Source organism: Danaus plexippus, chromosome Z, assembly GCF_018135715.1.
Source record: "Danaus plexippus chromosome Z, MEX_DaPlex, whole genome shotgun sequence".
NCBI lineage: Eukaryota > Metazoa > Arthropoda > Insecta > Lepidoptera > Nymphalidae > Danaus > Danaus plexippus.
This window is the reverse complement of record NC_083559.1, coordinates 13,748,290-13,774,149: the sequence shown is the minus strand read 5'-3', so window position 1 is coordinate 13,774,149 and position 25,860 is coordinate 13,748,290. Positions and strand designations below refer to the sequence as shown.

Here is a 25,860-nt window from a genome sequence, read left to right as displayed (position 1 = left end):
TTGGACTATAATGATGGATACGTATGAAAAACAATACAAAATCCCCGAGGATATTTGTGCGTCGGCCTCCAGACCAGACATATTTATGTATTCGCGAATCTTAAAGCGCGTTGTGATGATAGAGCTTACGGTTCCTTGGGAAACCAACATCCCCAAAGACCATACCATCAAGGTCAACAAATATTACGAGCTCACAAACGAACTCACTCGAAATAGGTTCGTCGTGGATTTATACGCGGTAGAAGTGGGAGCGAGAGGTATAACGGCTAAATCTCTCTACAACCTACTAAAAGACTTAGGCCTGTCCAGAACTCACATCAATTCGTTCTTGGAACGTACTTCGAAGGCAGCCCTAGTAGGTTCTTTTCAAATATGGTTAGGTAGGGAGAGGAGCTTGGACAGTGGAGGTGAGCATTTAACGCGCGTTAGTTAGGGGCCCCTTAAACCTACACCTGGGTCGCAAGTCCCAGGCACTGTTGAAGCTCCACTCCCTGCAACGCAATGGACCCGGCACCCGCACGGTGAATCCATTGAATGCTAAGAGGTTTCGTCTCTTTATACTTTTTAAAGTTTACGAGATTTGTCATAGTTTATATCCGATGCAATGATTCTAAAAGATTACATTTTTTCTGTATAAATTTCCAAATGATAAAATGTTTACATAAATTATTTATTACAAATTGAAAGATCTTTATCACTATGAAATTTTATAAATGTATAAAAGGTTTTTTCTTTATATTAAAGTTCGCAAAGTGCTTTTTCATTTAATAAAACGAAGGAAAGATAAATTCTAGTGAATTATTTCATATAAAATTTCCATTGCCTTTAATCGGGACGATGAGAGGAAAGTGGTAAAATAAAAACTAAGGAACTAAATTAAAAAATCCTAAAATACGTTGTTTCATTTAAATGTATACAAACAAAAATATCACACACGATTTCTTTATAACACCGAAGACGAAGCTATTGGTAGGAGTTGTTGTTAAAAATTTGTGTTTAATTGAAAGTTGGATAACATTGAAAGCCTTGACTTGACATAGCCATTTCGCCATAGCTGTGTAAAGCAAATAATGTCTTTCATAAATAGTCAAATAACTTTTTACGTCCGAATACAATGCAGTATTGCAATGTTGGTGATTATTTCTGTTTTATGAATAGCGTCCAATGAATATAAATTTATATTTTAACGAACATTTAATATCGTTAATAACTATACGTTTTAATATTTTCACAAATTACTCATTTCAGTCATTACTTTTACTATTTACTTTAACGTAATATCATCTATGGATTGTTTAAATACACTCGATAAAATATATTACTCGGTAAGTGGATACTATAAAATAATTAAAGGCATTTTGAATTAAATTACATGCATAGCCATCATTGGTTATTCCTTCTTTTTAATTTTTATTAATTACAATTGAGAAATTTAATACACTCAATCTGGTCTTTTGACAAAGAGCAATTTACACGAACATAATAAAAGATTAAATTAAAATTAAAAATGTGCTATACTGATTACATCGTTTTACTCTTAACCAATTAAATAGTGAAATAATTTTTCGTTACTCCAAGTTAATACGTAAATACCATAAGTATTTGTCAAACAAACATGCAATATGAATTCAGATAACTGTTTAGTTCGCCAATAGTTTCTCAATAATCGTTAGAAATAATATAAAAACATCCATAAAGTAACACATTACAGCATTGTTTATTTCAGTTTAATTATCATCCAAAGTGTTAGTTGTTGTATGTTATAACATTCATCTCGAAGGTCGTACGAAACTTGTTTTTTTTTCGTTATCACAGAAGTTTTATAAGAGCCTCAATCAAAACTCTTCGGAGAGTTGAGAGTGGTACTCGTTAATAATACGCGCTAAATTAAATGTAAAAGGTAAGACATCTTGCGGGTGTTAATTTATTTATTATTTTTTCTTATATTGAATTCACGCAGTGCAATTTTTATTGATATTACTTGCGATTTTACTTAATACTTCTTCGATTGAATGTTGAAATTTATTAATATTATTTTATTTTTTTTGTAGAATAAATCTTATTAAAAATTAATATTCTTTCATTGCATCCCGTGATTTTGTTTACAATTTTCTTTTATTAAGATGCTGGTCGTTTAATTTGTTCATAGATAAGCTATTTTATAATATATTAATAAAAATAAAATGATGGCTGTAATATTTAAAGAAACGCATCATGCATTTATCCACAGATGCATCTTAAAGATCAACATCCCCTTTATCCGTGTTCGGAAAGCGATAAGCAAGAAATAAGAAGAGAACTCGGAATGAAAGAAAGCATTCTGCAAGAAGATATTGATGCCATACTCGATTGGTTCAACAAACAAGCACATTTGGTTCACGCTCCCATTGGTAAGTTAAAATCTTGATTGAAATCGTGTAAAATACATGACAGCTACTTTCTTCTCTCAACTATGTTTTCAAAACATAATATAAAAGTATTATTATTATTAAAAAAAAAATTACATGTATTTTTTTATGGCGTTAAAGGTTTTGGCCTGTTCAATTCATAAAAAAAAATAGGTAATAGATTTTTAGATAAAGTGATTATTGATTTCCTTGAAAGTTTAATCATTTAAAATTCGTCTTTGATGACGGTTTATAAGGAAAGTATATTATTATTGTTTTTGGTCGTGTTATACTTTCACTTTATTGACCCAAGAAAGACGTTTTACCAAAACAGTATCATTAAGAATAAAACGAAAGTACTGTAGAAAGTTGTTTGTCCCATAGGCCATGACAGCTTAAACTCGCATAAAATAAATTGTTAACCAATATTTTTGGTAGGGATTTTTAAACATATATTTTTTTAAGTTATTCATGAGATATTTCTACGGACAATATAAATACTTTTTATAACTAGATCGAGACCATATTGAAAAATTGCTAATTTCGACAAACGGATCTCGCGAAAAGACAAAGCGAAGAATCGATAACTTCTACAAGTACAGGTCGCAGGCGCCTGAACTGGTGTTGTCCAGGAGAGAAGTGCTGACAAATCCATTATACAACGGCTGGTCATTTTAGTAAGTCTATTGATCATTCTTAACATACAATGGTATCCCAGAATAATTACTTGTGTGGATGTGATAAATCAGTAAACTAGTGACTACCTACGTTCGTAATATTTTTGACGATGGCGGAAAAAATAAGTAACACAGGAAGCGTTCATCACTCACGATTCCCATTTCCTTTTAGATATACAAACGAGGTACGTCTTTTGGTTATGTTCATTTCAAGTATTTTGATTCGTTCATTACAACATTCAATGAAAATAATTCTATAGTTCTTTCGAAATATTACCTCTCAAAGCCGAAACCCGAAAACAACAAATATATACAATGTATTTATTTGAACTGAAATAAAATAAGATCGGTGCTACATTGCTTTTCAATATTAATAATTATTATCATGTAATTATTAAGGATAAAATAATCGTGAAGGTAGCGTAGACGTTATTTTTTCCTTATATTTTATGTATTCACCGACTTCCGGTGTTACAAACAAGATAGGTATATCAAAAGTTAATGTTAAAAGGAGTGAAAGTAGTTTTATTTAGAATGGTGGAATCTCTCACCCGTCACTCTTATTCAACTTTCTTGTTTCATTATGTGCTATTTGAATGTGATCAAATCAGCTAAGTATTATTATAGTGACTATGATTTAAAAATGAAATTGTAAGTCGAGAATGTATAAGACGATAGAACGTAATATTCTTCAGAACGTAAGAATGCTTGAATTCTATCAACATCTGTCTTTTATTAAATGTATAAAACAATTTCCTTTCGATATAAACAAGGAAAAGTTTATGTTAGAGAAACTATAATGCTAAGATCTTCTTTTTCTCTAAGAGGCTTTAAATACACAGACAAATCTATGGAACTTATTACTTACTCTCTTTTGTCCGCAACGGCTTCAAATCTTTAAAATGTTTTGAAACAAACATTTATTTTTCTTTTATTACATTTTTTATGCAGATTTTCTTTAAAATTAAAAACAAAAATGAATCCTTTATAAAAGTGACTTTTCAGACAGCGTCTTCAAAATTATTTTGTGTTATTTATTAATGGCAACCATTTGGCTTCAGTCCAAGTTTAAAATCTTAAAGCCTTTTTAGACACTCTCATATTTAAAAATCAAGTATTTATTTATTAAAGTGATCATTTACTTCATCAAATACTCATTCCAATTAAGTTATGCGACCTTCATGGGACGTATAAAATGTCTTCCGTAACGTATGCAGATATGGGTAATCCGAAATGATTTATATACGAACCGTTCTTCATTACCGCACCCTTTAAAACAATTTTGATTTTTTTTTTGTTTTAAATAAACTGTTCGCTTAATCAAAAATTATTTCGTATAAATATAATTTTCATAGATAATGAAGTATGTTATAAAATATAAAAAGAGTAATATTCTGTGTTTTATATATAGTGGAAATTCAATTTATTAATTATCTATTTAAAATGAGTCTCTAACCATTATGAAAATAAAGTTTATATTTAATTTAGAATCCTTCTAAAATTATGTTACGAACACGTATATATAGATTTCTGCAATTTTTTATCCAATATGTACCTACTATGGTTTGGTGTCCCATACACGTTTGAAAAACACATTAATAGGAATTATAATAGATTTCAGTCATTTATGAAATGACTGATGGTGAAACTTTTTATTTTTTTTAATTTAACAAAAGACTCTCATTAAATACAAGGCATTAGACGCGTCTTGGTTGGGAACATGATGAACGCTCACTTCTTAGGGTTGGTAGATTAATTCATTTTTGAAATTAGAATAAAAATTTAGGGTTGACTCTTGAGAACAGTATTGGTGAGATTCAATTACGTTAAAATTACAAAAACCAAATAGAATATTAGCGTATATATTCACGTGTTAAGTATAAACTATGCTGTACGTATTGCATATTTAACTTAAAGTTTGTAAACACTTGCAATTTATGGTACAGTTTAATGTGTTTAAATAAAATGTTAAAGTTTCTTAATTAAATATGAATAAATGAAGATTTAATTATAAATTAACTTTTTAAACGCTTATTTAATTACTTATTTTATTTCACAGCCACCAAGCTGCTATGTTCGAGTTATACGAAAAAAAGAGGTTATCCATATTTAAAATCACAGACCCAGATCCAAGCAAATTCGATGCAGATGTCATCTTCAGGAACACTATTATGGTTAGTATTGCTATTTTTATTTTCTTCATTACGACGGTAGGTTGTTAAATTAAAATCAAGTAATAATAATAAATATAAATAAACAAGAGAAGAACAAAAATGGTTCGAGTTGTAAATGAAAATTAAAAAAAAAGATAATACTTAACTTCACTTACAGCTGGGTGATTTGAGATTAAAATTTGACTATATGCTGGGGGAGATTTGGATTATGGACCTGGAGAATGTGTCCTTTGGACACATATTGAGAGTTAATCCAACAACAATTCAGAAATTTATGAATATTATACAGGTGAAATCTTTTAAATTTGGTTGTTTATTAATAAATAACATTAATTTTGGTGGTTTAATAGTATTTTGCCGAAAAATTTTTTTTTTAATTTCGAGTAAAAAACGCGGAGTAGGATTTTTTTAATGTAATTTAAAACAAAGTCTAAGATATTGATAGTCATTTGAGTCTTTCAACTACATTAATTTTAATCAAAATTAATTAAATCAAAATTAAATTTAACTAAAATAAATGTAATTTTCGGTTGCATCTTCATTACTTGATCTTATTAATGGTACGTTAGCACTTAGCATACAACGCTGCTCCGTATGCTAAGATTAATGAAGTTCAGAATACTCAAGTTCTAACTATAAATAAAATTTCCGTTTCTAAACTATTATTTTGTTTAAGATATTTATTTGGAAACTTTATAGGATTAAGATTAGAGGATTAAGAAATCAAAAAAATATTCGTTTATTTATTTTATGTATTGTGTTCTTTTTTTAAATAATTTATTAGAAATGTATGTATTCATTTATTTTTTTTCAGGACGGCGTAGGTTTTAAAATGTTTGAAATACATTTTATCAACGTATCAAGTTTCGGTCAGCATGTTGTTAACTTCCTTAAGCAATTTGTAAAGCCTAAGATAATGGAACGCTTTGTATGTCATGAAAATAGTGAAAATCTTCATAAGTATATACCGAAAAAATACTTACCGAAAGACTATGGAGGCGAGCAACCGTCGTTAAATGATATGAAAGGTGTAGGCCATTTAAATTTTTTTACATTGCGACCCACATAATACATCGTTGTTAGACACAATTTTCATCCACAGACGTGTTAAAATATAATTAATTCATTATTTTAACTACTATTCCTTATTTAATATCTACGATAACAAATTTTTCTGAACCACGTTTTAGTTAATGGAATTTATGATTTTTATAAAAAAATTATCAACCATCAGAAATGCTTATGCAGTGCATTATTAGATTTTATCATATTTCTTTCTCCTTATGGTCTCAATGCTAATACAATATATAAATTTTTTTACAGCTATTCTCAGAAAGGAATTACTTAAAGACCTGTCAAAGAATTATCTTTTGGAGTGTTGCCAGCAGCTTTCCGACGAAAGCAAAAGAATGGGAACGAAATACCAGGAGGAACATTTAGTCGGATCATTCAAGAAACTAGAATTTGATTGAATTTAAATATTTGGTTTGAAAATTTGCTTGTATTAAAACATTAAAAGCGCTCATCATAAAATTGTAAGGATTATTAAATTATTTTTTATGTAAGAAGAGATATTGTGTTTGAGTAAAACGCTATTAATTATTTTTACGTGAAACAAATAAACATTCTTTCATACATCATATCATACAAGTTGAAATAATAGCGTCGTAAAGTGACTATATATATGAAATAAATATAAGGCTGTGACCAAGATGTAAAGGGATATCGACGGAAGTATTAAATTATTAAAATGTTAACATGGTGTAGGTTTATTATTATTTTATTATATTATTTAAAACATCTGTTATTTAATTTAAATTTATTTTTCAATTGAAATTCATAAAAATATGCATATTTTTTTATTTTTATTTTTAAGGCGTCTCTATATTTCTTTGTCCTGCATCAGAAATTACATCATTTGAGTAAGAATAATAGAAATAAAAATTTTAATTCTTATTGATGTCTGAGTTTAATTTAATTTATGAGAAATTTTTGTATAACAACTACGGAACGCCATCCGTGTAATTTGCATTGCAATGTACAATTGATGTATGTAACCATTGAAACAGCTATCGCTGATGAATGATTAGCTGATATTATGTCAATGATATAATCAATCATTAGTTAATTTGATATATGATAAAACAAGGACTAATTTAACTAGTGTTTCATGTCACACTATATAAAGTACTGTCCTAAGTAATTAATTAGTCGTAATGTCTGCACGCATTCTAAAGATATAATCGGGATTTTAATAGGTTCCGTTGTTTAATATTCAATCATCATTTTCTCAATACTTAATAAAAGTATCTTTTATAAATTCTTATAATTTAAACACATAATAATATAGTGAATAGTTAACGTGTAACTAAATATGTTATTTAATAGAGATCGAATTATTGCAGTTCCAGTGAGTTACATTAGTATTTGTTGTTCTAATATTTACATCATAAATAAATTGTTTTTGCGTTTAAAAAAATAAGGGTTGGTATTTGGAAATTACGATCTTGTTGCGAATACGTAACGAAAACCCCTCAGGAGTACTATAACGAGTGCTAACAGGTAGCGTCTAGTTGCTAATTAGCTCATATATAGTTTTGAAACATGACGCCAGTTTGCATGTCTGTAGCGTAAAATAAATCCTTATTAAAATTAAAATCTCTTTAAAATAATATTAAATATAAGATCTGATGATGATAGTTTAATTTGTAAGGAACAAATAAAAAAATATTAAACGACCAACAGCTTCGTACCAATATACCAATATGTTATTAATGTCCCACTGACCCTACTGACTAGGCGTGGTTGTTTGTGAGTTATTGCCTAAGCAGAACTCCTTTTGTCTCTTAGCCATTGACCGCAGACAAAGTTTATTTTATTGCTTTGTATTGAATTTATCTCTATTGGCTATTATCATCGCGATTTTGCTTTATCGTTCATCTTCATACAGTCAATTCATTAAAATCATCTTCTACCTTATTATACTAATTGGCAGTGTAATTTTTTTTGTTAAAATTTGGTTTTAAACAACAATACTTGTATAAAAGTAAATAGTTGTAACTGTCTGGATGTTTCTTCTCCGGAATGCATTGAGTTGCTTTTTACAGTTGCAACTTACAACTGAAGTAGCTTCTGCCTTTTATTAAGAAAAATATCATAGTAACCTGTAAAACCAATCCAATTTATATATCTAGTGATTTTAATATTTTTACACTGATTTGTATGAATTTTCGAAAAACCGAAATATCAATCGTTTATTTTTCTGAAATATTCTAGAAATCATTGCGATTAGGTGTTTCAGTAAAGTTTATAGCTTCATTAAAATTTTTAATATTAGTAGCAGTATTTAGCTATATTTTTTCAAATCTATTAAATTAAGATTCAAAAGTAATTCTTTCTATATTTTGGATCACATAATTATTTATTTTAATTTTTAATTATTGGTGTAAAATCTACTCCTGTCTGTCTATCTCCTTACATGCCTTTACTTAAAAGGAAAAGCTTGATTGATAGTTGTCTGTAATTAATTACATTAATATTTTCTCAGAGTTTTGCTTTAGACAGTTAAATTTAAATTTGAAGTAATTTAATAAGGTTGTAATTTCAAAATTAATGCATTGTTTTTGTCTAAATATTTGTTTATCCTCTGCTGAATTTCATTTTCCTTAAGAAAATATTTGTGCGTTGCGGGTATCGCTTGCAATGTCGTATTACCTGAGAATAGAGCGTCAGTCCAGTAATATTTCTAGGACTTTATATAGTAATAGAAGCAAAAGTAAATATACTATAGCAATAAACTGATTGCGTTAGCTAACGTATATTATAGATAATGTTATTTTAAGCAGTCTCAAAAATGCTTTAGTTTCATTTTTTCAGTACGTATATGTTCCAAATTAAAATTTCTTTCATTACAATCACATTATTTTTTTTTCATATTAATCGATGTTGACTTTGTTGGCTGTTGTTTACAAATGCCATATCTATCTATGTATGTGAATTATATAAAAATCCTTTTCTGTTAGGATTCACGGTTTTAGTATTTCTATTACCGTTTTTTTTATTATAAACTTTTATTTAAATTTAAATACAATAACAAATATTATGTTGGCAAATATTAAATTGATTACATATTTTTTGACTTCATCTAGAGTTTTGGATGGTCACATAAACTTTGTGCAATTCAATATTTAACTAATAAAAACCGGCTTGTTTGGTTGGCTCGCGATAATGCTAATTTATATTAAGGATGTAGCTTAGCAAGGCACAGGAATTGAATTTTGATATTAACATATAGCGAGCTTGTCGACAATATTATATATACTGGACTGGTCTCAATATTTGAAAAAAATATATATTTAAGGAAAAATCCGGGGTAGATGGCAATAACAAATAATTCCCGAATCGTTGGCTAGATACTAATTAGTTTGCTTCATGCCGTACGTAACAGCAATGATGCCTGGAAATTTTTAGCGAACAAGAATTGAAAAGTAAGAATTTTTTTTAAAATTTGTTTTGCGTGGTAGAATTATTTTTATCAGACTATTGTTTTAGACTGTTGCGATATTAGTTTCGTAAAATAACGATTATTTTTAGTCCTGTTGCAAAAGTCAATATTTTTTCTTACCTCAAAATTACTCGCATCGTGTTGCGATTTGATTATTTTTGGGGTGTGGTCATCTCTTCTGGATAAACAAAAGAGATGGCCAGTGCTAGTTGGAATACGTGAGCCATCTTATTCCGGGTACAGAAACCTTATCGTTATTTTATAAATAAATAATTTTACAATTTGCTTAAGATGCCTAATAAATACAAGCGAACTTCAGTAACTCTATGAGGCAATAGGAGTGAAGATTCAGTGTTGTAAAAAAAAATAAACCTTCTATACGTGCCGCAGCTCTTCAGTATAAAATTCATAAAAAAAAGTTTGAAAGAACATTAAAGAAGAATAGTGACGAAAAGGAACCATTGGTACCATCAAGTTTATTTGGAGAAGAAAAAGGGGAGATATTGTTTAGTCATATCAAAAACCATGCAAACCCTTTGCTTTCTGTTGCCAATAAAGTATGTTAGAAAAAGAATAAAAAAAAAAGTTAAATGACAGAGGTAATTATAGCGGATGTGGAGAAGATTATAATCCGACTCGGCTCTGCAAGGACTAGTTTTAATGCACGGTGTGTAAGTATTGGGTTCACGAAAATTGTACTTAGTTTGAATACATGTTATCTGAATGTGGTAAAGAGAAAAAAACTCTGTCAAAAATAAAGAAATAAGACCCAAACCTATACTACGAAAATAATTAAGCATAATGCCATATTTTGTCTAATGCCATGGCCATCATATCCAGAAGCTTTGGGACAGATGGCTAATCGTCATTTAAAACAAAATATATTTTTAAGTGATCTCATCAGAGATTGTTATTTTAATGTTATTACAAAACAACGCGGGTTGTTTGAACTTTAAAGTTTAATTAAATACACAAAATTCTATGAAAGCAGTAAGTTTTTTTACTACTCCAGACCTACCCTTCAACAATACTGTCTTTGTAAAGACTGCAATGGCATAAAATACATTTTATAACGTTTAGCTGTCAGTCTTTTTTAAAATGTGATTGGAATTCATATATAAGGAGAATTTGAATAAGTATTTTTTACAGGTGTCTCCTGTGGTAGGATAAAATTTTTCATCATATGTTTACGTATTTTTATTAAGTTTTGAGATTTAACAGTCGTAGTGTTGCATATTAATTTTGTTTTTCAGTAACAATCATCACATTCCGGAATAAATAGTAACTGTTGAAACATAATTGAAATCTAAATAATATATTTTTACATACTCTAACAAAGATTATTTAATTTAAATATTTTTTTATCAAATATAGAAAGTAATTTTTTCCACCAATTATTAGCGCTATAGCGCCGTCATATTAATTCCAAACTTAATTACAGTGGATCGTCTAGTCATATTTTGCTTTACCAGGTTAAACATATAAAGACTAAATATGAAATCTCTGAACTAGCCAGCTTTTTATTTTTCTTATATAATTTATTAACACGAAATACTATATTTTACATAGAATCTTTTGTACCGCGTATGTGTCATTGCACCTTACTGAATTTGGGAATGTATATGAAAAAACAATAATATTTATATTTTTAAAAAAGACTTTACGCCTTTAGACTTCCATTAATCGTTTGAGGCGGTTCCACAATTCCGTGAGGAGTGACACTAATTTGTCTGGAGTGCATAGGTTTAAAATATTTTTAACAAATTTTACATATTTTTTCCTTATAAGTACATTTCTTAAATCTGTATGATTTGTTTAAATTAGTTACCTTATTATATTGGTCAAGTTAGGAGTATATGTATCTGCCTTTATATTATATACAATGTGCTTTTCAGCATTTATACATTTTATATTTAAGAAAGAAAGTTGAAAAATATTTTCATATATTTTACTTGCGAAATGGAAGTATTTTAGATTGTATTTGGGAGTTCTGATAATCATACCGCACTTTTATTTAAATATTAACTGTCATCCGATTCACCATTATTATTGACATCAACATCCCTATCGTAGTCTTTTTCAATATCTTCGTCGTCCGGTCACTATCATATCAGAGCAATTGTTGTGACAAAGATTCGCAATTTCTATTTCCGTTTGAAGTAAAAAATGCTGCTTGTATGTGACGTCTGCAACGATTGGGCCATCCCTACTACCGAGAATTGAGTTAGGCTATGAAAAGTTTGGTATGAAGTATTCAACCAAATCAAGGCACTGACACTTGATACGAAACTATGTATCTTTCATTTTCAACTTCATCTGCAATTTATTCGGAAGTGAAGATCTTTGAGGAGCGTAAGCCATAAGATTAAAACAATACATGCAATTTAAAGGGAAAATAATGAATGTTGTATATTGTGCTTTATAATATTCTTTATATAATATATTTTAGAATTTGTCTTTTTGTTACATTTTCTTTGCTGAATTTAAGTTGATACGACAAAGAAAAGACGTTTAAAATTTTATTTACCAAGCGGTCTTTAGTCTGCAGTCTTTAATCAGTCAATGTCATTCTTTCATTACTGAAAACTTAAATAAGCTTACTGTAACATTAATAAAATCTTTATATGTATATCATTAAAGTCGTTGAAAACACTTTTCAACGTTAATTGCTTTTGAAATTTGACAACTAGTTGTCGTCGTTGCCGTTAATAAATTAAAACATCTCATGTTACTCCAATGAAAATACCAGGAGTAAAATTATTTACCCATTATTCAATCTTTCATGAAAAACTGACATGCAATCTAGGGCTGACTGTACAAACAAAAAAGCCGACCTTGTAAAATATTTACATGTCTTTTGCCCTTTCTGTCTCGCTATAATATATTCAAAGCTCGTACGCGTCGAAAATTGTTTGTATAAAAAAATGTTTACAAAATTTTGTGACCTTTTTGTATTTTTTCTTTTATTTCCAGGTATTAACAAGCGGTAAATTTTGTTTATCAGTAATTTTTTTTTGACGAAACGAAAAAAAAAACGTGATCTAATCATTTGTAATACATGATCTCGGTGCAAAACGTAGTTTATCATAGCATTAATGTACACATTTAACCCGACACTAATGGACCAATAGGTATATATTCCACACTGATTATTATAAATTTAGATGGGTATCCCCTACAAGGATTATCGTTTCCATTACATTACTGTTTGAATAATACAATTTACCACATAATCCAGAATTAATATAATTAACATCTATTAACGGTCACCAAGTATACATTTTTAATCTGTCTGCCTGTTATAAATATCCATGTATACCCTTTTAGTTTGATATATTTTGTTATAATATATTCCACTTGGTTAAATAAATAAAGCACTACTTTATGTGTAATTTTAGGGTAATGGAAGATATTAATTAATAAATAAATTAGTTTGAATTTTACTTCGTGAAATATGATCGTAGTGTACATTACTATTTTGGCAACATCGAATGGAATCGAAATGATATAATATTTTAATAAACTGATAAAATGGCACTACAGTATTCGTTTATCATTTATTATGGAGCTTTAATAATGTATAAATTTTTATTAAAAATAATTTCACAACTTTATTAGTTTTTAAAATTTTTCACAACTAATACTTTTAATGTACAGCAATAGAGAACAATCAGACTTCTAGCGAGCGATTGTAGTACAAAATTTTTTAAATTTAAATATGAGAAATAAAATCAAAGCCTAAATTTTTTTTTTTTCATAATATTTTATGAATTGTGCAAAAAAGATTTTGCTATAACGATTCAGTTCTAGGAGTTTAAAATGAATGTTATGAGCTTTAAAAAAATTGTTCAAGCAATTTATTATTATAATTTTAAGGTTCACATTTCTAATATTGATTGTCTGATAAGGTGTCGTCAAATAGATACTTACCAATATATTTTTTTCACAGGAAAGAAGGTTTATATTTTATGAATATCATTTAAATAATGAATTTTTAGTTATTTACTGAACGACACCGAAAATATTCTTAGTAAATTTAAATAAATACAGAAATATCCATCTAGCGGAGACACATTTGCATCCCGAAATTTCGTTCCTATCTTTACGTTACTACAAAATCTATTGGATTTACGATCAAAGCGGTTTAAAAAAATTGAGTTGAATTATAATCTAAAATTTTCATTATTTTTGAATAAAAAATACGTTGTAGATATTGATTTAGCGATCCAAGTTTTTTTTTTGTTTGCTTCAAAAAGAAAATAAAAAATAAAATTTGAATCTAAAATTACTATAATTATTTTCAAACTCAAGTATATTGTACCTGAAAATTAGGAAAAAATTACACTTACCGTAATATATCATGTATTTTACGTTGATATATTTGGATGGGTTCATTAAAACTAATCCAAGAGCTTCGTTTACTTAGGACAAGGATAAAGAAATACGTGACGGCGTAGCAACTCCTGAAGAATTTCCGGTAGTAATACAGACTTTGTGTTGAAATATTTTGATAGGAATTTCACATTATTTATATTGTAATAGTTATATTATTAAAAGGCAAGGCATATACTATTTTAATGCTATGTAACCATTTATTTTCCTTTATTAAAACAACACCAAATTATCATCAAGAATAGTCTAGTTATATATACACATATATATGTATGTATATACTTATAAGGTATTATTAATAGTAGTAGTTCTCTCCAACCCCTAAAAGAAATTTATATAATATTTTTTTTGCTTCAATACATAATTCATGTTTTTTGTATTTTTTTTTATTGAATCTAAACTACCATAAAAATGATATCGAATTCACTATAGAGATGTTGAATAGTTTAATCAACACTTAAATTTCTGAATGTCCCGGATATTCCCATATAGTGCGATTTATTTACTGAATCTTCTGGTCTCAGGCTTTCATTTGTTCCAGCTTGTCTTATTTCCTCTAAATAACTCTTAAACTCCGAAGAACAAATATGTCGCATCTTTTCTAGAATGAATAAAAAAAATTAAAATATTACAAATGAAAAAAAAAATTACTATTCCACATCGGTAAGTCAGCTATCTCTATTCGTTGTCCTTGGCGACTTTAAAATAATTGGAAGCAAAAAAACGATAATGCTTGCTTATGATGCGCAACTAATATTTTGTTTACAACTTTTTAATATGTGAAATCTAACTTACTATGCAGTTCAAATAATGGTTTTTCTTGACCTCCGTACTCTAACGGCATAATGTCTTTGGGAATGTATTCGTAAATTTTGTCTAATGTTTTATGTACTTGGACTCTGCCGGCCACCTTTTGGCTAGCTCCTTGTTTGATAATTGTTACAAGGGCATCGACGGCTTTTGATTCTGTATAGAAGTGTATACCCTTTATCCTCATACCGTATCCCTCCTTTAAACAATTCAGAGAGAGAGAAATATTGAAAAAATATCACCAATCTTTCAATTTTATTCTAAAGATGTATAAAATGTATTGGATTAACACTGATAAATTTTAATGATAATTTGATAAAGCAATTTTTATATAAATATTTGAATTATAATAATATAATAATAACAAAAATTTGAAAAATCATCACATTATATTCTCTAACTTGCTGCTGTTGTATAAGTGAAGAATATTTTTTACAGAAATAAAGAGGTCAGTCTCTAGACCATACATTTTCAGGTAAGTTTGCTTGAATTTATTCTGAAATTACTTTCTAAGGATCGGGCGATGCAGCTGACCCCAAAGAGAGCAATTATCTGAACAAAAAACTCTTTAGACAAAAGTACATTCATTTAAATATAAATATTAAAAGTCATTGTTCAACACCAGAACATGACACCTCATCGTTTGTATGGGCATTCCCTTAAATATTTCCAGTTAACTAGAAAAGACACAAATGTTGGGATAAAATTAAATACCTTCATTATATCCAGGATACGTTTCACGTCACTTATGTTAAACCATTTTACCGACTCCATGATGTTTGCGTCGGAATAGTCAATGAAAATAATAAGGCCATTGCAGTAGTCATGCGCTTGGACATATTCGCATTGCTGAAATTTTTTTAATATATCAATTGCAATAATTTTGTTGAAAGTAACGATCCACTTCGTTTATCTTAATCTTAAAAAAAAATACCATGAGGAAAAATCGGTAGAAATCTAAAAATCCACTTTCACATGTTTTCTTTATTTTGTTTCTGACAGCATATACTCTGTAGTGATCGCTTGTTAGTTTGGGTAGAAAAGATCCATAACTGAAAAATCCAATACTGTTATTAAGATCTTCTGTTACGTATTATCTACAGTAACTGTTTTATGACACATAAAAAAATATGCATTTATAACCAAACGTATACACTATACATATATTTTTGCTTACATTTGACTACACTTATGAGATAAAATTTATACCACCACTCCTGAGCTCAGGAGCGAATTAGTCCTTGTAGAAATCAGTACGCTCCTGCATTACTTAAAAATATTTATAGATAGGTATTACTTTAACAATCTATTCAGAGTTATAAACAGACTTACAATTCATCCAAGAGCTCATTTTCCTGAACATTAAAGACGGTAAAATATTCAGGGAACAGGGTCCGATAGGTGCATATACTGTCCAGCTTCTTTTTTGCCCTCTCAACAGAACCTTTGCTTATTATAATTGTTCTTTCTAAATAATCTTTTGCTGGAATAAAAATATGAGTAAGTAACCGATTTCGTAACATTAAGAACTATGGAGTTAGAAAGTTGAGAAAATGTGTATTTATTTAATAAACTTTCGAAGCGCTATGTAAGTATTAAGCATGTTGAGGAATATGATACTAATATCTCAAGGTTAATTTAACAAATTTTTTTCATTAGTTTGACATAGGTGGAAGTTTATGTCTTTTTTTGTTATTATTTTTTTTTTCATTATCAAGTAAAACTATTCCGTGCAAATAAAAGCGCGTGAAAAGCTAGTTTTATAATAAGTGCAGACTTGTCACGTTGAGCAATGCCACTGTGTGGATTAATTAACATAATAATTATTAAGAAACACTTATAACAATGCTCTCATAAATTATATTCTTAATAATTCCTTGTTATAATTCATTTCAATCTTTAAGGTAAAAAAAGATCAGATTTCTTTTCGTAATCACGTTTATTTTATGTTTTGTTCTAATGTTTTGAAACCACTATTTTGAAGTGTATGACTAAAATCGTGCTTGTAGTTAAGTACTCAGGGAAGTGTTCACTAAAAATGCTGGTCACATAATAAAAGAATCCTCACTCTCTGTACTATGTACAAATATTGCAAGCAATCGATATTTTTTATATGAATAAATACAAATTTTTATTTTATCGTATATTGCTATTGATTTTCTATTCAAAAACGTTACAAAAGTTATGTTATAAACAGCAACTGTAACGATCCTTTTAATGCTCAAATTATTAAAGTGATGTCAAAAATTTGCAGAGGTATTTATTAGAGAAGTGCTACATTACTTTACACCTGTCCTACTGGGCGCGGTTTGCCTTTCTAACTACTTGACATAGTTAAAAAGGGTAAGCAACATTTATGAGGTTGACTGATAGAAATAAAATTTAGACTAAAATTTAATTTATCTAACATGGCACCTAGATTAATATCCTTAGCTCGGTATAATTTGTTTTCTATTTGAACTAGCGGCAAATGCAATTGGTTTGGGAAACATACTTGTAACTATAAATTTTAAATCGCTAATTAGTCGGTAAAAGGCTAGTCAATTATTTACCAAAGTGAACCTTTTGAAATATTCATAACAATAGCAATAAAATTCTCTTTTACGAGTACACATAATTATTGGTTTTATTTTAATGACTGTTAAATCGATGCAAATTATTATAAAACTTATACCTATTTATCTTTTCAAAGATTCCCTTTGTATTTATAATTATTTGGTATTGATGGTACTTATAAAATTATTATAAATTATGTTTTCGCTATTCAGCACAAAGTAAAAAGTATTCTTAAAAATGATCAAATTAAAATTTACAAAATATGAAGTTGCATGGTGGTTGACTTGTATATACAATAAGTTTTAAATGTATTTCAGAGCGTTATATTTATACTTTATATTCGCATTAACGTTAACACTGGCTGGGAAAACCCATTTTATTTATGGCATGGAATATGCGATTCACATACAATGATTCCTCTTAGCTCTGTTGAAAATGTCAAAAGTCATAAATCGGAAATACTTACGAAATTCTTTTCTTAGGAAATGCTTTTGTTTTTTGAGCCATTCTGACAAAATTTCAATTGCTTCTTCAATCCTGCCGGGTGTATCCAGATTGTACTGTTTTCTAAGAAACTGAAGAGTATCTGGATTAAATTCCAATAAAGAGTCCTTTGGTATAGATTCCATTGCTGCTTAGTATGAAGACAAGCGAAGAACTGAGAAGGTTTGCGTTTTGCATGATTAAATAAACACTGCATTTTATTCATACTACTTTGACCTAAAGGTTGTAAATGATCGTAAGATTTCCATAAAAATTATGGATTATAAACATGAGCATTAAAATCTTTACTCAATTTATAAAATAAAGTACAATATAATTCAAATAATTTATCAGTTGTCTACGTGTGTGTGTCAAATGAGAAAGTGTAGACATAAGTATAAAAAAACCTGCAAAAATATTAGGTTTTTTTTAAAATAAATTATTAATTTTGAATTCAATTAAAAAAATATTGACCATGTAAAGTTTCTGCTAAGTTATATTTTATACAATATTTAACATATTGTAACTGTGTTGTAATTAATGCCGTAACTAGGAGGACAAAATAACCAGATCACCTTAACCGCTCATCGGTAATATCGAATACTGATTACTTTTTCTGTATTCCTGTTACTGAGCAGAAATATTTAATAATCCTCAAAAACTTAGTTCAGAACCGTTTAGGAGCTTAGAGAAGATATTTCAAAAACAAAAATTAAGTAAGAAAATTAAGCCCATATATATCCGGAAATTCTCACCTCCATGTTTCGGGAAATTTCGATTTAATAGCCGGTGGCGCGTCGTGGAGGACGTGAAGACGTATTCCGACCACCAGTTTATCCGGTTCAACGTCTCCGCCGAGTCCAAAGATCCGTTGGTCAGGCAGGCCCCAGTGGACCGCGATGGGCCCTGAGGCAGCTAAACCGAGAGCTGTTCCTCGAAGCTGTAATCGTGCAGGCTTGGGTAATTCCACCAGAAAGGCCTGCCGAAGTGAACGAGGAGGCAAGATGGCTTCAGGAAGCCATGTCCAGGATTTGTGACGTGGCGACGCCTCTGGTCCGTCTGGGCCAGCGCAAGCGTCAACTGTATTGGTAGTCCCGAAAGCTGGCTGCGCTGCGCGGTGAGTGCATCGGAGTGCGACGCCGATACACCAGGCGCCGTAGGCTCTGCATTCAGGCTCTGGACGCTGATGCGAGACAGATGGAGTTGTACGAGAACAGGGCTGCGAAGGCTACTATCAGTGTGGAGATACGGCGGGCCAAAGACCAGGCCCGCCAGGAGATGTTGGAGAGTCTGAATAGAGACCCATGGGAACAACCTTATCAAATGGTGCCGAATAAGCTCCGCACGACGGTCGTGCTGCTGGATTAGGTGGGAAATCTCTTCGAAAGAATACTTTCAAACCGCCTCATCGCACACCTGGCAGGTAGAGGTCCGGTGAGAGGCCTCACGACGGGGTATGCAGTGGTTAGAGGGAGGGTTGCCGTGGCGATGTCGCTGGATATCGCAAACGCCTTTAACTCGGTGCCCTGAAGCTGCATTCTGGAGACACTCCGGTATCACTGGGTGGCTGCCTACCTCCGTCGTGTAGTTGAGGCTTACCTGATGGAGGGGTCTGTCATCTACCCCGGTCAGCGAGGCGAGTGAAAGTGCAGAGAAATGTTATGCGGTGTTACACAGGGCTCGGTTCTGGGCCCGCTCCTGTGGAATATCGACTACGGCTGGGTGCTGTGCATCGACCTTCCAAGAGGCGTCAGCGTGGTTTGTTATACTGACGACACCCTGGTGCTAGCGAATGGGAAGTCGCACCAGGCGGTGGCCAACCTGATGGCATGTGTGCTTGAAACGGTCGTTATTAGATGCGGCAATTAGGACTCGCGGCGGCGCTCCATAAGTCTGAGGCCATGAGCTCTTACGGCTGTCGGAATGCGTCACCTCCAGGTGGGTCCCGAATAACGGCAAGAGGGGTTACCATTGGCGTCGAGTCGATGAAGTACCTAGGTCTTATCTACTACCATAATCATTTTGTGTTATTCTGACATTGAAGAAAAATTCATAATATAATACGGGTTACCTTTAAATTTGTAAGCCTATAGTTTATCGGATATAACACGCGATTTATTACCGGGTTCGCGGACGTATAATATAAAAAAATATCTGTATATATTTATTTTCCAAGTAATCTAGATAGTCTTTGATATTATAATAGCATTTAAATATATGTCTGTATTATGTATGTGTGTATGTAAGTATGTGTTTCTTGGATTTAAATATTTCCAACACTTCTGATTGCTAAATTATACAATACCTTTATAACTCACGTAGGTTTCATTGTGATATGATGTAAGTATAGTCAAACTTCAATCAATTCTTTCAAAGTTTTACTCAAATATATTTTTATATTTGCTTCATTTTATTTTTCATCATATTGAGTGGTTTGAAAACACCGTAAACCGTATATCATCATTAAATTCTCTAGTTGGTTGAGGCAGATCAACTAAAATAAATATATGATGAGGTTATTTATCAGGTATGAAGAGTATTGTAAAACCTTTTGTGAAAAAATAAACCTATATATTATATAGTTAAAGTAAATCATCTAAACTAAATAGAATTAATTAAACTTACAGGATATATTTATTTGATTTTGTCGCTTCATTAGAACTCTTGCAAAATTTGGTTTACTTAGGACAATGTAGTAGCAAGTGACGGCACGTGAAGAGTTTTCAAAGCAATTTAAACTCAGGGTTAAATAACCTTTGAGGTTGCTTAGTTTGCTGTCGTCAGTACGTTTATAGGCTATTGCTTAGTAAATAGGTAGTTCAAAACTAAGAACCAAAAAGGGTACGTATGAAATTTTTTTAATTAAAAATAAAATGGACTCTTTGATTTCCATTGCCATTTATTTAACAACCAATTCATTTATGGAACTTAAACTAAAAATAAAGTGGTGTTTTACGTAATCTAATACATTATTTAGTCAACATTCAATTGCCTAAAAGTGCCCGATATTCCCAAATATTGAGATCCATTGACAGAATCCGATGTTCTGAGATTTTCGTTCACTCCTGCCTGTCTCATTTCTTCTAAGTAATCCTTGAATTCGTTAGCAAAAATATTTCTCATTTTTTCTGAAATTATAAAAATGTTTTGAGATGTTTTGTTAAACAGTATTTATGGTAATTTTTTTAATTATATTAGAAAGCGATAAAATTATTAGATTTGTAAGAACTGTGGTTGTTAGAAGGAAAAAAATAATTAACTGTAATAAAAAATTGAAAAACAACTTGCATTATTCAAATACAATTAAGTAGCAGCCCTAATGAGTAGCTGGAGTAATATATTTTAAAAGGTTGACGTACTTGGCCAATAATATAAAATCTGGCTTTGGGGTCAGTGTTCAAGACAGCTTATAATGCCGGTTAAGTAATACCTAACGTGAAGGTGTTGTTTACAAAAATACAAAATATTTAAAGTCCATAATGAAAGTAGATAATGTAATAATTTGATTAATGGAAAAATAATAATAAACGAAATTATTTTACGACTTACTGTGAAGATCAAACAAGGGTTTTTCTTTGCCTCCATATTCAACTGGCAAGATGTCTTTGGGTATATAATCATAGACGCTTTCTAAGGTCTTATGCACTTTGTATCTATTGGCAACCTTAGGACTGGTCCCTTGTTTCATAATAGAAACCAGTGCGTCTATTGCCATAGATTGTGTATAAATGTGAATACCTTTTATCCTCATTCCATATCCTTCCTTCAAAGATATGTTAATTTATAAATAATTGTGGATTAGGAATAATGATTATTAAAATTTGTTACGTAATTTTAAAACAAAAAGTATTATAATTACAAACATATATATATTTATACATATATATATGTTTATAGTTTTAGAAGAGATTAATTAGAAGTTTCAAAATATATATGTATGCTTATCCGTTTGATATTAAACACAGTGACCATATATTTTTAGAAAATATTTTGTACCATTAAGTGACAGCTTTAAAAGTAATTTCAAATATTCTGCGTTAAGAACCTTTTCAATCGTTTTTAATATTCAAGTGTTTCTGAGCTGACTTTATGTAAATATGTCTAGAAGTAATAAGATATATAAAATTAATAGGAGTATTAATGATTTTAATACAAAATTATACATCCTTAACAACTTAATTCAGCTGTCAACAGCTGAATTTCCATTGTTATTTCAAATTAAATCGACTTGGTTGAATGAGAATGAAAATTTTGAAGGAATGAAATAAATATTTTAGTTAGGTTACATATTAAAACAACTAAATAACATTATTAACTAAAAATATGCGGTAGATGTATACAGAAACTAAATATTAATACAAAAACAACTTATGAATTTAATATACCCTCATTATTTCCATCAGACGTGTCATGTCTGTGACAGTTATCCATTTTATCGATTCCATGATGTTTGCATCGGAGTAGTCCACGAAAATCACCAGACCATTACAATAATCGTGAGCTTGAACATATTCACACAACTGAAATTAATATTCATTATAATTTTCTCTTTGAGACATATGTTTGTTTCGCCGAACTAAAATGTAGGTGTAAACTACATTAAATTGATACCGTCATTGCATTTTCAATAGAGTAAAGAGGCGGATAATATTTAGTTGATTTAATTAATATGAGGACCAAAATTTAGTAACACATAGTTTTCCAAGTCCTTAAAATTTGTTCAAAGTTTACAAAATCACACATTACTGTTTTGTAATAAAATTAAAACATTACTTTGAATTTTCAGTAATAATTTTTTTTTCAGAATATTATATTACGTCACAACTTATTAAGTTATTAAAAGAAATAAGACTATTATACATTTGTAATTATAAATGTGAATAAAGTTAAATAATATAATACCATAAAGTAAAAACGATAATAATCTAAGAATCCACTTTCAACTGTATTCTTGATTTGATTTTTAACAGCGTACACTCTGTAGTGATCGTTTGTTAATTTTGGCAGAAAACATCCGTAACTGTAAATCAGAAAATTTATTGCAGAAATATATATAACCTTACAATAAAGAAGTTAAAAATTTCTCATGATATATTAAGATTTTTAAGACTGTCTTTTAATACAATGGAATACTTTGTATGAGTGTGACAATTAATTAAAATCGAAACGTGAACAATTTAGCAAACAGAAAGTAATTAAAATCACTATGTGATACTTTGACGAGTGAGGAGCAAAAGGATTGTAACCCAGAAAAAGGTTCAACCATTATACTAAACTTTTTATTTCCTGCATTATAAGAATCATTTAAAAATAATGGCTATTTAATATTAAAACTTTATAGATTTTGTATTTTATTAGCTATTCGTACGTAATTTTCTGCTAGTTCCATGTAATAAAAATTTTAATTATTTTTCCGTACATAAATATAGTGCTCTTTCAGTTAATTTTTTATATTTAGTTTATATGTATTATTCAGAGTTATAGTAAATGCTTACAAATCATCCAGAAGTTTGTTGTTCTCAACGTTAAAATAATTAAAAAAGTGAGGGTATAATGTACGGTAGGTACATATACTATCTAATTTTTTCTTCGCTCTTTCCACGGAACCCTTACTTATAATTATTGTTCTCTCCAGGTAATCCCTCGCTGTAAAGAACCAAATGTTTTAACTAAGTATATAAACATACAGTAGTTTCTATATTGTAGATGAGTAACGTTATAATTTAAATAACAGGAGTTAATTTTCCTAATATGCAACTGAATAGATGATGCGTTCCTTTTTATTTCAATATGTGTGGTGTTAACATTGCCTTAAAAGTATTTACAGATAAATATTTCATATTAAATAACGCTTTATATTTTTATATTAACAACTAATTTCACTCTGGCTATAATTACTACTTAATATATCCATTACAAATACTCACAAAATTCTTTTCGAATAAAATGTGCTTGTTTCTTCAGCCATTCTTCTAAAAGATTAACAGCCTCTTCAATTCTTCCAGGTGTATCAAGCAAGTATTGTTTCCTTAAGTATTGTAGAGTGTCAGGGTTAAATTCTAATAGAGAATCATTCGGTATGGACTCCATTGAAGGCTAGATTGATACGTGAAGGAAGACAAATGACGATACGTCCTTTCAGATCGAATAACGAACTGAAACTTTGCCCGACACATTTTCGCAAGGACCTTAAATAAACGTTTATTGCGTAATTATTGCATTTTAAGTTTATGAATCTAAATTACAAGTACCGCACAACTCATGTTTGACTGCTTTCTAAATCATATAGTATTAATAAATATATTCTTATTTATATGACATTAACTTTTTAATTACATTTATTATGGAATTGTTTGCAATTTTGTGTACGAAAAAATTGGTAGGAATGGTGGCTATAAATTTGTATTAGGATTTATATAAAATTGTAACTTCCTTTTTTCTAAAAGAATAAAGAGTGTTATTATTTCTTACTCTGCCAATAAATACACAGTGAACTTTTAAATAAATTATACTGGAAGGCTATATTGGTTACTTTGTTCTGCGGCTTGGTAAAAGATGGTAGAGTTTTGTTTGTTTCTAGTTCTACCAACCCTTCTAGCACTTGAGGAGCGTGGTGGTTTAAGCTTTAAAAGACCATTTTCCATATTAAAAATGAAATCTTGGGATCTACAGCCCAACGTCATAGGCTTAATTTTCTTTATAAAGAGTAATTTATCAATCAAAGGAAGCATTACTCGTACAAATTAAACATACTTAAACACAAAATCCACCTGCATTTTTAAGGGTCACTAACATTAAAAGCGCCTTATAAAATATCTTACTCTCGTTTTACCATTTTAGAACGTACGTAGTCAGTGCTAGTTTTGCGTTCAGTACATTGCTCAATACATTAAAATGGAACTATTAGCAGAATTTTTAAATCAACTGATATAAGTCGTTTATAAAATCTTTTATCCAAACATGATAATTAAGAAGATGTCTCTATTAAAAAAACCTCGAGAGAATTAAGTTCTTAATTCTGATATATGCTTAAGAATTTTGGTTTTGTGATGTACAAGTTCTTTTTCGTTTTATCGTCTCCTACGGGACATTGACAGCTTGAGAATCATTCGTTAGTGCAATCGTTTTTAAAAGTATCTTAAAGAGAACTTTTTAATTAATTTTATTATAAAACTATTGTCGTTCTATATCATCACAGAACTCTATATTTTAGCTGCAATTCCATTTTAATATTTCAAGCATTATTAATCTCGGTATTTTAGCTCTTTAAACGGGACCCTCACATTATTTGAAATATCATTTAAACTTTATTCATGTCCTAAGCCAGATACTGAAAAAAGGTTTCATTTTTCTTATTTTGCATATTTATAAAATGAATGTAATTTTTAGAAACACAATTGAACAAAAATACAACCAAAAATCTGTTAAGATTTGGTACAAAATCTGTTTGTGGTAAATATTGTATTTCTCTGATCATACACACCTAGTTATTTATTATATTATTTCTTTTATTATATATGAACTAAATATGATTTTATGTGACACAAAGTTCTGAACTATATACTAACAGAATATGTTAGTTTTGCCAAAGTAATAAATAACTCGTAATGTGTTGATATCTTCTATATGGTTCTAAGGGCCCATAAAAGGGAGCAAAATATGTCGGTGACAGTATCACAGAGATATCCTTGTTAAAATACATGTGATATGAAATTATATTACTCTATTTATATTAATTGTAGGCAAAGATCGAAGACGTTCATACTCTTGAAATAATATTGATTTACATTACAAACGACCACTTTATTTTTATGGAATTTTATTGTAATATGTACGAGTATGGGACATGAGAACATATTTTATTACTTAATACAGAT

General features: G+C 29.6%; 2 protein-coding genes across 2 annotated transcripts; one reads left to right on the top strand and one right to left on the bottom strand.

Annotated features, from left to right (window-relative positions):
* The first annotated feature begins 1,775 nt into the window (after positions 1-1,775).
* Positions 1,776-7,185, top strand: LOC116777646 (alpha-tocopherol transfer protein-like). The gene is made up of 7 exons (XM_032671309.2): positions 1,776-1,900; positions 2,231-2,390; positions 2,902-3,064; positions 5,124-5,238; positions 5,396-5,527; positions 6,053-6,266; positions 6,562-7,185. The coding sequence occupies exons 2-7, from the start codon at positions 2,231-2,233 to the stop codon at positions 6,708-6,710; spliced, it is 933 nt and encodes a 310-aa protein (XP_032527200.2). The 5' UTR covers positions 1,776-1,900; the 3' UTR covers positions 6,711-7,185.
* Positions 7,186-14,309: 7,124 nt separating this feature from the next.
* Positions 14,310-24,355, bottom strand: LOC116777551 (uncharacterized). The gene is made up of 15 exons (XM_061526521.1): positions 23,911-24,355; positions 23,479-23,629; positions 22,886-23,003; positions 22,369-22,503; positions 21,533-21,746; positions 20,963-21,111; positions 19,385-19,582; positions 18,739-19,166; positions 18,588-18,613; positions 17,967-18,131; positions 16,277-16,427; positions 15,879-15,996; positions 15,659-15,793; positions 14,930-15,143; positions 14,310-14,735 (listed from the first exon to the last, which is right to left on the bottom strand). The coding sequence occupies exons 1-15, from the start codon at positions 24,071-24,073 to the stop codon at positions 14,581-14,583; spliced, it is 2,520 nt and encodes an 839-aa protein (XP_061382505.1). The 5' UTR covers positions 24,074-24,355; the 3' UTR covers positions 14,310-14,580.
* Positions 24,356-25,860: the final 1,505 nt, after the last annotated feature.

What these genes read in the sequence shown, in the direction of transcription:
- LOC116777646 (XM_032671309.2), top strand. Translation starts at nt 2,231, where the DNA reads ATGCATCTTAAAGATCAACATCCCCTTTATCCGTGTTCGGAAAGCGAT. An exon ending in TCTTCAGGAACACTATTATG is followed by an intron (nt 5,239 to 5,395) that starts GTTAGTATTGCT and finishes CTTCACTTACAG; the next exon opens with CTGGGTGATTTGAGATTAAA. An exon ending in GTCGTTAAATGATATGAAAG is followed by an intron (nt 6,267 to 6,561) that starts GTGTAGGCCATT and finishes ATTTTTTTACAG; the next exon opens with CTATTCTCAGAAAGGAATTA.
- LOC116777551 (XM_061526521.1), bottom strand. Translation starts at nt 24,073, where the DNA reads ATGGAGTCCATACCGAATGATTCTCTATTAGAATTTAACCCTGACACT. An exon ending in ACCCTTGTTTGATCTTCACA is followed by an intron (nt 21,112 to 21,532) that starts GTAAGTCGTAAA and finishes TTATAATTTCAG; the next exon opens with AAAAAATGAGAAATATTTTT. An exon ending in TTTCCTAAGAAAAGAATTTC is followed by an intron (nt 16,428 to 17,966) that starts GTAAGTATTTCC and finishes TTTTTATTCCAG; the next exon opens with CAAAAGATTATTTAGAAAGA.